Raw genomic sequence first — 13,906 nt, 5'->3', positions numbered from 1 at the left:
GGGCAGTGTGCAGTGACCTGGTGTAAGGTGTAGTGGGGCAGAGTAGATTGCAGGGGCGTACAGTGGTGAAGAGGGGAGTGACGCAGAGTGGAGTATGCATGGTGTGGTAGCACACTACCATTACAGACAACATATTTTAAAATTGAAATGACCATTACATTTGCACAGGCATACAGTTTTACTAATAAATCTATACAGGGCACAAGCAATAATGTGTGGAAATAGCATCACCTAGTGTATTGATTTGTTTTGATCATATTAAAGTATTTTTGTCCAATACTCTTCAGAATTAACAAAGCATTTACTTTATTTGTGCTTTGCTAATTCTGATGTATTTCGAAATACCTACACAGCTCATTTAATTGTTGTCCTCTACCTCCAGTATCCAGTAAGATTGTCACATAAATCCTGTACCTTTGAAGGCAGAGAAAGAAAAGTAAACACCCAGCTCCCTCGGAAGATGCAGCCTGACATTTTGACCTCTGTCTCTGAATGCACAGCAAATGTAACAAGATAAGAACAAGATTTACAGGCCTTTTTACAGAAAGGAGCATGTGTGGAAGAATACTAGGAGAGGTAGTGTGAAAAGGCTTTGCTCCTTGGGCGGGTCGAACAGAACCTGGACACCCTAAAACCAATAAAGCCAACAAATAGAAAGCTAGAAAATGTGAGTTACAAATCAGGCTTACGGTTTTCAATTTTTACTGATTCCTAAAGATAAATACAGACAGAACACAATGTGTTTCCTACCTGTATTTATTTATAAAAGCACAGAAATACTGAAAATTGGGCTTCTTATGAGAGACTCTCCATGCTGTCTTTCATGAACCCTAAGCAACAGCATGGAGAGTTGAAAACACAGGATGAGATTTCCATAAAATACAGTCACATGTTAACATATATTTGTAGTATAACGCTAATATGTACCCATGAGTGGAGTGTTTTCCTATACGCAGCTGCTTAATCTGATAAAACGTGACAGGCATCCATGTATGGGTGCCTGTCCAAGAGGTAAATACACGTGGAAATCTAGCATTTTACAGCTACATGCATTCTCAAAACACAAAATAAATACGGATAAATACCAATAAGATGGCCAAAAAATAATCATGGATGAATACAGATGGAAACGTTAAAAAAATAAATACCATAAAACCGGGAGCCCTAGTTACAAACCACAAAGCCAATGGTAAGCAATGGTCGGAATGCAGGGAAGCTTTCTGAATGTCCTCAAGATGTCTTTAGCAAACCAGACAGTTGGGTTGTGTGGTAGACTTCGAATTAAAAAGGGCCTATTACTTGACATTTAGGAGTTGCAGAAAAATCCTGCGGTTTTTCTGTATACCAGGCAACATCTTTACTTTCATGTTCACTCTGCATCCGATATATTTCCTTTCTGCTGAAGGCTGCAAGCAAAATTTTGAATACATCAGGTGACATTTTTACTGGCGCGTTAGAGGATATGTCTGTTTTAGTGTCTGAGCTAAAACAGGAGTTCTGCCTTTGGCATGTCTGAATATTACAGAAATCAAAAGACTCCGAGAGCACAGCTGCTTGGATCTTACAAGTTGTCTGAAGCATCCCAGATGGAACACTTTTTGTAGCACAGGTCAGCAGTAGGACGAAAATCATCTCCTTGCTCTAGGCTAGGATACAGGATGAAAGACTTCCTTTTTCCGTAAAAAGTTGAGTAAGCATTTTTTGAGAAACTTCTTTTAAGGACTGTCATTCATGACACGGGTAGAAAGATCGGTAAACATTTTATTTTATTTATTTATGCAGTCTTGTGTAACCCCAATATGGCCCTCAAACGTTAGGGCGCTTTACAGTGTGAAGTGATACACCAAGAACAGTAGAACATAAGAAAATACTCCCTACAGAAGGACAAGAATCAAAGAAAAGCACAACTAATACTCAAAACATAAGAAAAAAAACATGAAGAGGGTTGAGAGGCAGGTGATCCAGTGCTGGGCCAACACTCTTACCATCGGTGATCCAATAGATCTTTTTTGCTGATGGAGAGGTTAAGGGAGTTAGCATTTAATCAAACAAATGTAATTAACAGTGTAACCCATTTGGATACACAATAAGGACCGGGAATCAGTGCCTATAGTTAAGGTTTATTACAGATTAACAATCAGGATAAGATCAATACCATGCTGTAAAGGTACAGAATAGCAACTGAATAAACCAAACTCCTAAACCAGTTCAGGCATACCAGTATAAGACAAAGTCAGAGCAATACTGAAGATTAATAACAAGATTTGATGCTCAGAGAAGAGTTTCTGATCCTCTCCTATATACGAGTGAAGTCTAAAATCATTCAATTCAAAGTCCAAACTAATGTAGAGGGTTACATCTAAAGGGATCTCAAAAATCAAAGAAATGTAGAAAAATAGGATAATGCGGGGAAATTGCCAGAAGGTGTCAGCATTTCAGAAGCTCGGTCAAAAGTCTACTTGGCATAGGGCTATAAGTGTTGGCCTAAGCCACTCTAAGCAAAGAGTCAAAGGCAATAAGCATAGAGGTGTCCAAAGGAAAGTGCTCAAACCTCAGACAGTGAGAACATCAGTTATTTCCACAAGAATATCCAAATCAACACCCCTGGGAAAGATAATGTTCTTGAGTACCTGCAACTATTTGCAACATTACAAACAGAAACTGTCAGCTAACGCTTGGCTCTCCATGTTCCGTGTCAAGGTGTTCTTCTCAGACTCTTTATCCTAATACAGTGTTAAATCTATTCTCAAACTAACAAATCAGGATGCTGTACCTGCAAGGAAAAGAGACGCAAGCAGAAAACTGAAAACGGTAAAGAATTACGGGCATATGGCAATTTAACATATTAAGTAAATGGTGCACTTTTAATATGCATGTGCACATATAACCACAAATGAATGGAACATTTCAGTACATTAGATTCATGCTACACGTTGCATAAAGATGAAATAACTGGAATACATGTGTATAAATGTGACTTGGAACTACATTATAAGTGCATATATTAAAACATTAGTGCACATGTTACATAAAACTTTCTAGTTTCTAAATTAAATACATTTTAAGAGTGTGATGACTGTTTTATCACATTCCTAAGACCTTGATCTATTTATTAAGATTAAGGCTCACAGTGTATATAATTCTTTAGTTCTACAGTGTACGCACTTCAGGAATTCATCAAACGCATCACTTTACATTAATAACATTAGGGCACACTGAATATCTAGTGCTAAGTGCACATATGTTTTGCGTATTTGTGACGTGTAAGGGTAGAGGCAAAATGAGTATAAATATTGGGGCACAGACCCCAGAACTTTAGAATACTTCTGGACTTAAGAGAACCTCTGCCGAGGAGAAGAGTTTGGAAAGCTGAAGGAGAAGTACTGCCCCTTTGCTGTGTGCTGTCCGGGGTTGGCCTGCAGTGGCTGTTTCTGCCAAGGAAAGGACCAAGACTTTGCTGTGTGCTGTGCATCATGCTTCAAAAAGATCTCCAAGGGCTTGAAGTGGAGCTTGCCTCCTGTTCTGAAGTCCCAGGGACACAAAGACTTCACCACCAGCTCCCCTGCTCCAAAGGCAAAAACAAGGGAATAGGTTCTTAGAGTCAAAACATGATGAGAGGAGGACTAGAGGTAGATTGAAGTTAGGCAGTAGCATGAAGATGTTTCTGAAACAAGGAAGCTTTTAGTTCCTTTTAGAATTTAGATATATTCGAGAAGGTCGGAACCCATTGAATGTTTAGCCAAGTTGTCTAGGAAGGCAAAAGGAAGGCAGGCCTAGGTGTGAACTACATCTGCCAGTTACAGGGTAGGAATCCTTTGAAGCTCAGGGAGGGGCAGAGCACAGCTAATAGGCCATCATACTCAATGAAAAAAACACTTTCCCACACCCGGGTCCTTTGACCCAGAGCATTCTATATCTTACCACAGCGAGGGCCATCTCAAGGCACATGACACTGGAAAAAAGGCCCTTTTGGCTTAGGTAGAAATATGGCAACTTTCTAAAAGTGTCATTTCCACAATAGTAATATAAAATTCCACTTAACTATTACGTTGGATTTCAAATTTCTATTTATATGAGTTAGCGAATCATTTTTCTAGCTGCTCTAATATAGTTTAATCCAGCGTTTTCCTTTGGGAAAGCAAACCTTGCAACATTGAAAAACAAGTTTACAGGTTTTTCTCTGCCAGGACATGTAAAACTTAAGTACACATGTCCTACATTCTAAATAAAGTGCACCTTTCTATTTGAACCTTTAGGATCTGCCTTAGGGGTGACAAAAGTATTGAGAAGGACAGTTTAGGCCTTGCAAAAGGTTTATTTTGCTAGGTCGAAATGATAGTCTAAAACTGAACTACAGGCTGCAATGGCACACCTGAGTCTGGGTTTTAAAAGGATACTTTAGTGGGTGGCACAATGAGTGCTGAATGCCCACTATTAGCATGTAATTTACAGACCCTAGGTACAGGGACTTACAAATAAATTAAATGTTCCAATTAGGTGTAGGCCACTTTTTCCATGTTGTTTTGGTCTTGGACCATTGGGTGGCATCAGATTGTACTCCTCTTAAATAAGTGGTTTAAAGCCTGAGGTTTAGGCTCCTCATGCCCATGAACAGGTCTGCTCGTGGGCAAGAATCTGGCACCTCCAATGACTTCAAATGCAAAGTTCCAGTGATACCAGCTCTTTGTGCTGACAGTAACCGGCAGCAATGACCTGCAATGCAACAATGTAGTCTCGCTACAGCAATGATTGTCCTTGATGCTTGGCGGGCTGTTTGTGCTTCAGCGATGACCATCCGTGATACCTGACCTGCTCTTCGCTCCACAGCGATTACAGTTTGTCGTGCTTAACCGGCTCTTCAGGGCTACAGAAATGACCGCCTGTGACCCCCGGCCTGCTTGTCGCACTTGTAGCACATGTACTGCTGTGTGGGACATGTCCCGATAGTGAAATATAGTCTATTTTGTTTTTCACTTTTGAAAGGCCATCTGTTCCAGAGGATAGAATTTGAGTTTATTTATAACATGTTATAAGCATAATTACCCATTAGTACAAAGTAGAAAGATGGCGTTTAGTATGCCTGAACTCAGAATATAAAAATGCATCTTTTATAAAGATGATTTTTATATTGTTTCTTTGAAAATACCACTTTTAGAAAGTGGGTATTTTCTTGCTTAGCCATCCTGTGTGCCTCTGCTGGTTTGTGGATTGACTGTCTGGCTTTGGAGTTACAGGGGCCGGTGATGTGCACTCACTATGGACAGCTACTGGGGGGCAGGAGGGGTGTGCCCTGCCTTACCTGGATGAGTCAGGGCTGTGCTGAATAGACCGGGGCTGCATTTAGAGTAGAGGGAGGAGATTTCCTTGCACCTGAATGAGCCCAGTCTGCCTTACACAATGCTGTCTCCACCTCCTGCCAGGAAGCTGGACCAGAGAGGACAGAACTGGTTTCGACTGAGCACAGAGCTTCTCTGCCACAAGAGAACAAAGAGAAATTGAGTATAAATATTGGGGCACAGACCCCAGAACTTTAGAGTACTTCTGGACTTAAGAGAACCTCTGCCGAGGAGAAGAGCTTGGAAAGCTGAAGGAGAAGTACTGCCCCTTTGCTGTGTGCTGTCCGGAGTTGGCCTGCACTGGCTGTTTCTGCCAAGGAAAGGACCAAGACTTTGCTGTGTGCTGTGCATCATGCTTCAAGAAGATCTCCAAGGGTTTGAAGTGGAGCTTGCCTCCTGTTCTGAAATCCCAGGGACACAAAGACTTCACCACCCGCTCCCCTGAACTTCCTTGCTGAGAGTTCTGACCTGCCAAGAGGTGCCTGTTCCTGTGTTGGGCCTCTGAAGGTTGTTTCTGCTGCTGGGAGCTGGGAAAAGTGAGGCAACTAGAGAAGTGTGACACATCCGCACTCGTTTCCGACACAACACCTCTGTGCGGGAAGAATTCCCATGCATCACCTTCATGCCACTGAAGAAACCGACGCAGCATCTGCCCGCAGTTGGAGAAATCACCGCATGCCGAGTCTCATGCACCAATCTCCGAAGTCCAAGATCACCACACCAACTCCTACACAGGCCCTGCTGTGCGACTGAAGAACTGTCGCATTGTGGGACCGCGGCTGGCAAGATCAAAACAGCACCATTGCCTCTGCATCGAGAGCCCACGCATCTCCAAATCCCCATGCATCGCACCGGGGCGCCAAGTCTACAATTACGCTGGGGCCGCAGTAAGAAACCAACGCATCACCTCATCTTCAGTAAGGAATCGATGCATCACCTCCCCTGTGTGGCAGTAAGGACCCAATGCATCACCTTACCTGCGTGTAAGGAACCGACGAACATAAGGTACAGACTCATCACCTTACCTGTGGTGCTTTTTGTTTACGATTTTGACGCATCCAAGGTACTTTGTGTTGAAAGTGTCCCATCTATAGTTTGCTGTGGACAGAACTGTTTTTACCTTTTAAAAGACCTACCTTGATAAATGTATGTTGAATTTTTGTTGTTTTGGTCTTGTTTGGTTTAGATAAAGATTAATTATTTTTCTAAACTGGTGTGGTGTCCATTTGTGGTGTTTTCACTGTATTACTGTATTACTGTATAGACCTCCATTTTAAACAATCGCAAAGGGCCCCCAAAATACTGCTCAGTGCCAGTGTAGTCTGTGCTGTTTTCTTAATTCTTTGTGACAATACCCAATTATATGCTATAGCGACTATGATGACTGTAATATTAATGCCTTTCTGTGAACGCCTGTGTCATTCCAGTCAGTACCTTAAGTCACAGGGCTTTTGGCCATAAATGAGTGTCCTTAAGGAATATGTAAGATTGTATGTAATGTTTGTGTTGTGCAAACCTAGCTGAAAGACAGCAGAATGCAGTGCATGGTCAAAGTGTGCTGTACAGGGTCAAAGTGTGTTGACTTGGCAATCCTACTGATGCACTGTACAATCTGCATGATGATTTGGGGAATAAAGCTAAGTGTGGTAGTTTACTGTGTGCCTCCAGTGGCACAACTTTTTTATTATAGCTTGGCAATTCTATCTGAAATCTGAGTGGTGGACTCCTGAGGATCAGGAAGATGGGTAGAAAACACTGGGAACCAATGAGTAAACTGAGACATAAAGTAGGAAAGGTGACACCGAGACACAGCAAATGGGGTTTGGAGTCTAATGTTATGAAGGACATCAAGAACAAGCATTTACAATGCAATGGTCTCGGCAATATTATAGGTAGAGCTATTGGTATTGGTCATTATTTTTTTTATCATTTTTGTATCCCTAAATAAATGGCATTGTCATTTCTATTGGCATTTGCTTTTTTTTCATATGTGATACCTATTGCATTAGCAGAGAGAGAGTGAGGTAGTGAGATTGAGAGAGAGAGTGAGGTATTGAAATAGAGAGTGAGGTAGTGAGAGAGAGTGAGGTAGATAGAGAGTGAGGTAGTGAGAGAGAGTGAGGTAGATAGAGAGTGAGGTAGTGAGAGAGTGAGGTAGTGAAAGAGTGAGGTAGTGAGGGAGAGGGATGTTATGAGGTAGTGATATATAAGCATAGAGTGATGTTGTGATGTAGTGAGATAGAGAGGTAGTGAAAGAGAGAGTGAAAGTGAGTTAGTGAGATAGAAAGAGTGAGGTAGTGAGATAGAGAGTGATTGAGGTAGTGAGTGAGAGAGAGTGAAGTTGTGAGGTTGTGAGCTAGAGAGTGAGGTAGTGATGTTTTGAGAGAGAGAAGATGTGAGGTAGTGAGATAGAGTGGAGTAGTGAGGTAGAGAGAGTTATGTATTGAGAGAGTGAGGTAGTGAAACAGTGATGTAGTGAGGGAGAGGGATGTTGTGAGGTAGTGAGATGCAAGCAGAGTGGTGTTGTGATGTAGTGAGATAGAGAGAGGTAGTGAAAGAGACAGTGAAAGTGAGTTAGTGAGATAGAAAGAGTGAGGTAGAGAGATAGAGAGTGAGTGATGTAATGAGTTAGAGAGAGAGTGAAGTTGTGATATAGAGAGTGAGGTAGTGAGATAGTGAGGTAGTGATATAGATAGAGGGGAGTACTGATGTATAGAGAGTTATGTAGTGAGAGAGAGTGAGGTAGATAGAGTGTGAGGTAGTGAAAGAGTGAGTTAGTGAGTGAGCTGTATTTTCTGACGTAGTGAGATAGAAACAGTGAGTGATGTTGTGAGGTAGTGAGAGAGAAAGATTGAGGTAGTGAAAGAGAGAGTGAGGTAGTGAGGGATGTTGTGAGGGATGTTGTGAGGTATTAAGATAGAAACAGAGAGTGATGTAGTGAAGTAGTGAGATAGAGTGAGGTAGTGAAAGAGTGAGTGTAAGTGACTTAGTGTATTTGAGAGAGAGAGTGAGGTAGTGAGATAGAGAGAGTGAATTAGTGATTTAGAAAGGCAGGCATTTTTAAGTTCAGCTCTTTCCTGATAGGAGAATAACATCTCCTTGTGATGGCATTGATCGGTTTAAAGTTCTCGCTCAAACTTTCAAGGTGCCTTAAAGGGTAACCTTTTGAAAGGATATGGGTGTATGCGTTTTTGGTCAAAAATGAATCCTGGTTAGAAGCACCCACGTTTCTTCTTCTGAGCAGTATCAGGCATTGGAGAGCAGCGTCCTGTCTCCTCTGAAGAGCACAGCTTTCTGGCCCAGTCCCTAAAATTCTGTCATCCAAAGTACTGCCAAAGAGCAACCCTCAGAATTGTACAAATATTTTTCAAGGAAGGCTCAGAACATTCCTGTTGGGGCGGGGGGGGGGGGGGGTATGTCCTCGCGCTAAAGACGTCATGTTTTCTACTCTTTTATGGTACATCCGTCACCACACTGCAAGGTAAGAGGGTATATCTATAGACCTTACTCCTTTTGAAACCAGCTTTCCAAAACGTTTCATTTTTTTTCACCAAAATGGTGGGACAACGATACTAAAAAGATCGGCGACTACATCTCTGACCCCAGCAAGAAATGCAGAGACATCAGAACCTAATTCTAGGGGCCCGTTTGAAAGAAATACTGCAAACTCCAATACTTTAGACAATTTGCACTGCCTCTCCCCAGCTTCAGATCCTGCCCTCGCAGAAGTATAGCGCTTGCCTTCCTTTCTGCCGCAATACACGCCTAACTAACCATCTGGCGCGGACGCTATAAATACAAACTTCTTTTGGGCCCAGCTCTGCTTGACTCTAGGTTTTAACTTTTTGAAATCCTCCCGTTATGTCTCATTACAAGGTTTGTTCAATTGTATTTGCGAGTGAAGGGCTGGGGCCCGAGACGCAACGCGCAGGGTGTGTACTTCAGAATCTGCCGCGCCCCGGACCTGTGCGCGAGTGGGCAAAGTCTACCCACCTCCAGCCACCGAGAACCCGGTGAAAACTTATCACCTCGCCACGGAGAGGATTACTGCACTCCCATGGAAACCAGGCGAAGAATTCCGCTGGTTTCGACATCAGAGAAAAACAAGAAGATCCTCACGGCCAGACGATAGCTACAAAATGGCGGATGGAAGCTTCAAAACTTTTTCGGCTTCGGGGGCGTGTTCCTGCTGTTCTAAAAAGGGCGTGGCTAAAAAGTGGAAAGAACAGCACGGAACACGCCCCGAATCTGAAAAAGACGGAGCCTATTTGGAGGGACGGCTCTCTCCTCCAATGGCTGGCCTCCGTTTAGGAAGCCAGCCAATGGAGGAGAGGCAAAAAGAGAGGCGGGCTAAAGAGCCACTCTCAGAAACATTAAATCTCCGACTTCCGGTTCTGCCTTCGGCAGACCGGACGGTCCTCGACCTAAAAATGATGAAGCGTAGACTGATGAACAACCATTAAGTATTGTATGAAGCTATTATTTTACAACATTGTTCTTAAAAAGTTATCTGCTGAATGCCTTATCATGGTGTAATCATTCAGAACTATACACACTCACTTTAGCATCTTTATTCATATATCATCACTCTTGTATCCTCACTTTTGTATTTTCAGTATTGTATCCTATGCATTGTAGCCCGACTGTTTTCTAGTTGATCTTTTATTCTCATTGTTATATTTTCATTGATGCATCCTCACTGTTGTATCCCCTCAGTGTTGTATCTTCACAGTTCAACCGTCACTGTTTTCTTTTTCTAGGGTGATCTAGTGTATGTGAACTATGCCCGGACAGAAGACTTTTTCCAACTTGAGCGGGACATTGGGATAAACTGCACTGGAAAGATTGTCATTGCAAGATACGGAAAAATTTTCAGAGGAAACAAAGTAATACATTACCCATATACAAGTCATTCCTCTACTAAGTCCCATTGAACTTATTTTATAAAACATTCTTACCTGATTCATATATTTACACTATATCCTTAATGTGAAAAAAGTCTCAAACCGATCACAGAGCCTTCTCTTATTGTAATAGAGTATGCCATAATACACTGATCTCTTTAAACGTTTGAACATTGAAATTGATTATAGACACCTAATAGAATTAATCCTATCATGATTATGGTACAGATACACTGTGAATATGATGTGGTTTTTTGTTGAATGTACTACTGCCACATGTTGACAGTGTTCAAGCACAAATAATGAAACTCACAGGTGATGAAGTCTTCAGTGAAAGAAACTACAGCCTCCTGGTATCTGAAATGTAAAATAGAAAACACTAGGTAGTAAAATCTGCTCAGTTGGTGTTAATTGTAGATTTCACATAGTCCTATGTCTCATGAAACCTGTAGCACACAACATCATATAAGGGATAAAATGAAGGTGAAAATACAGCACCTTTCCACCTGGTCTTTCTTGCCCACATTCAACCGCCACCCACAGAGAGGAGTGGCAGAGAGCCTATTGGCCAATATCTGGGAGACCAAAGCTATTGAGGTTTAATGCCAGATCAACACCATTTGGTACACATCAGGGATGACAAGTAAATGAAGGAAAACCTCAGATGTTAGAGTGGCCCACACTTATTTCTAATATTCCAACCACTTCCAAACGCTCTGCAATTTCTGGAAGAGCAGGTTTATCTGGTACAGTCAAAGGTATCCAAATATGACTGGAGAGTAAGCAAGTCCATGAAATACAAAAGATTGAATAGATGGTGAGTCCTGCAATGGAAGAATGTTAAAAATGGAACCCTATGTCCTAGTATAACTAAGAGTACACAGAATTGTCTCTTTTAATTTAGACCTCCTATTTTGACACAATCAAATTGTGGAGACAGATGACCAGTAAATCTAAACGACTGAAGTCCGCAAAACGCTTCTTTTTTTATCAATTACACATGTCTGATGAATCTTGCAGAGCACCCAAATCTTAATATTAAAAGCACGCAAATGATGTGATCTTAAAAAAATAACAATATCATCAATATTAAGCATATATTGTAATGGATAGTCTTTAATCATTAACATAAATGAATCTTGGACAGCTTGAAAGACCCATACAGTTGGGATTGTGGAGGAATAATATTCTATATCTAATCAAGAATTTAATGCTTGTTATTGTCAGAAAAGGAGTATTAAAACAACACAAGTGAAAAAAGACCACTCTTTTTAACATATAATCAGACACCATTAAAAGCTATTACCACTTCTACTAAATGTTCTTACCCAAAACAGTTTATGGATTCATTAATGTGTATTATATCTTATATTTCAGTGACTGAACTTTGCAAAGGTCTTTCGTAAACAATAATTGGAAAAGCCAATAGGTCACCAGCCATTTGGTTTTGCATGCTTATTATGTCAAGGGTTTAGCAAAACTCAAAACAGAAAGTCTTTTTTGGCCTCAGAAAGAACACATTGCAGTACTGCTACTTGCAACTTACAGAGAACTACTTTTTGTGTGCATATGCTCCTTTTAGAGGGGCAGAAAGCAGTAATTCACAGTGAAGTTAGCCAATGGATGAAGTTGCTGACACACTGGCTGAAAACCCCTGTAAGTAGGAATATTATACATATCATTTTAGCAAAATGAAAATGTCTTGGCTAATGCAGGCCTAAATTGGGCACAAGACTTTCATGAGTTTTTGCCCATTTATTTTCCCCTGATTTCTTTAGAATTATTCCGAACTGGCAAAGAAGTACATAAAAAAGATGATTGCATTACCAATTGCTCATGATTACAATGGTGGCACGTACTGCCTCTAAATTCTAAGCCATGCATGGAAAATTAGTGCACGTTCCTATGGAAAAGGAATACATAATGAGATATTTTTCCGTTGTAAATTGTGAATCTTGCAAGAAAGTTATCCAGTAGTTACGTTTTTTAAAAGGGTGTCATTTACCTGAAGCTGCCGGCCGCCTCCCGAGTCTCATCACTCCTGCTGGCCTCTTCCTGGTCCCAGCAGCCCCTGGGACAAACTCCCATCCAATCCTGGTGCAGAGCAGCTCGTGGATTGGCCTGAGCGGGCAGGAAAGACGCTCCCCTCAGTTTATGGAGTTTGTGGAGTTTCACCAGCCCGGCTGCTGAATGCAGCTGGGCTGGAGAAACCAAAGTGTGCATGTGTGTTTTAGTCTTCCTGAGACAGCTGGCCAAACACATATGCGTACTTGGAGAAGGCAAAGCACTCTTCCTCCCCTCGCCCATTCCCTGCCTCTTCATGCACAAGCTGGCTCAGAGCCGGCAAATGAAAAATAAAATTATGCTTGGGCATAGTTTTCTTTTTCGTTTGCTGGCTCTGCGCCTGGCAGTGGTGCGGCGCTCCTCTGCCAATGCGGAGATGTAGAAAGGATGTTTACTATTGAAACAGTTGGCTATGCTTTAGAGTTGTAAGTAAAGAAACAATGATGCGTTCTGGATGTAGTTGCTGGAATGGAAACTTCAGACATGAAAATGAAATGAAGGGTCACACTGTGAATGCTTGTACGAGAAGAAAATGTGGAAAACAAAACTCAAATTAGACTTTTAGGGCATATTTTAGTAAATCCTATTCTTGTGTTGGGTAAATATTGTTTAGCGATAGTATAAGGACAAACTCCAGCATACAACTGTTCTTTCAGAGAGATTTTCAACCCATGTACTTTGGTCTGCTGTTGCAGGTGAAGAATGCAATGAAAGCTGGAGCTATAGGAATCATTCTTTTCTCTGACCCGGCGGATTACTGTGCTCCAGGGGTTGAGCCCTACCCGAATGGCTGGAACCTTCCAGGAGGCGGTGCTCAGCGTGGGAATGTTTTAAACCTGAATGGAGCAGGAGACCCTCTCACTCCAGGGTATCCAGCAAAAGGTAAGGCTGAAAGTCCCAGCTTCCACATATTTCTACATCACTGTAAACATCAAACAAGGATTTATAAAGGGCACATATCACCTGTGAGGGTCTCAAGGAGCTAGAGTTGTTATCTGCTTCATGATGATCTGTTCGTTCAAACAGCCAGGTCTTAAGTCCTTTCCTGAATTGACGAAGCGTTGGCGTGGTCCTAAGGTGCAAAGGAAGGCCGTTCCAAGCTTTGGCTTTCAAGTGTTAGGAGCGTCCTCTACTGTTGTCTCGTGGATCCGGGGGGTTTAGCTGCACAGAAGAGGGAGGCGGATTGCAGGTGTCTGGTTTGTTGGTGGAAGGTCATGCGTTTGTTGATGTATGCTAGTCCTTTGTTATGCAGGACTTTGTATGCATGGGTCAACATCTTCAACTGGCATCTCTTCTGGATCGGGAGCCAGTGTAGCTTCTTGAGGTAGGGTGTGGTGTGGGTTTGTCTAGGGAGGTCGAGGATGAGTCTTGCCGCTGAGGTTTGTATTGTCTGTTGTCTCTTCAAGAGGTGTGCGTTGACTCCTGCGTAGAGTGTGTTCCCGTAATCCAGCCTGCTGGTGACGAGGACCTACGTGACAGTCCTGGTGTCGACTGGGAGCCACATGAATATCTTGCAGAGGATGCGTAGGGTGTGGAAACAGGTGGATGAGACTGAATTTACCGGTTTCTTCAAAGATAGCTTGCTGTCCAAGATGATGCTGA

The 13,906-nt window shown here is 42.0% G+C and overlaps 1 protein-coding gene across 4 annotated transcripts in view; it reads left to right on the top strand.

Annotated features, from left to right (window-relative positions):
* The window catches only part of LOC146805832 (N-acetylated-alpha-linked acidic dipeptidase 2-like), a 768,743-nt gene that overhangs the window by 475,646 nt on the left and 279,191 nt on the right, over nucleotides 1–13,906 (top strand). For all 4 annotated transcript variants that reach the window (XM_085623135.1, XM_085623133.1, XM_085623136.1 and 1 more), the window contains 2 exons: nucleotides 10,097–10,222; nucleotides 13,000–13,186. In XM_085623135.1, coding sequence (XP_085479261.1) covers nucleotides 10,097–10,222; nucleotides 13,000–13,186 — 313 coding nt within the window. The remainder of the gene's footprint in view (nucleotides 1–10,096; nucleotides 10,223–12,999; nucleotides 13,187–13,906) is intronic.

This window comes from Triturus cristatus, chromosome 8 (genome assembly GCF_964204655.1).
Source record: "Triturus cristatus chromosome 8, aTriCri1.1, whole genome shotgun sequence".
In the NCBI taxonomy this organism is placed as follows: Eukaryota; Metazoa; Chordata; class Amphibia; order Caudata; family Salamandridae; genus Triturus; species Triturus cristatus.
The sequence above is the reverse complement of the archived record's forward strand: the minus strand, read 5'-3'. Positions and strand labels throughout refer to the sequence as shown.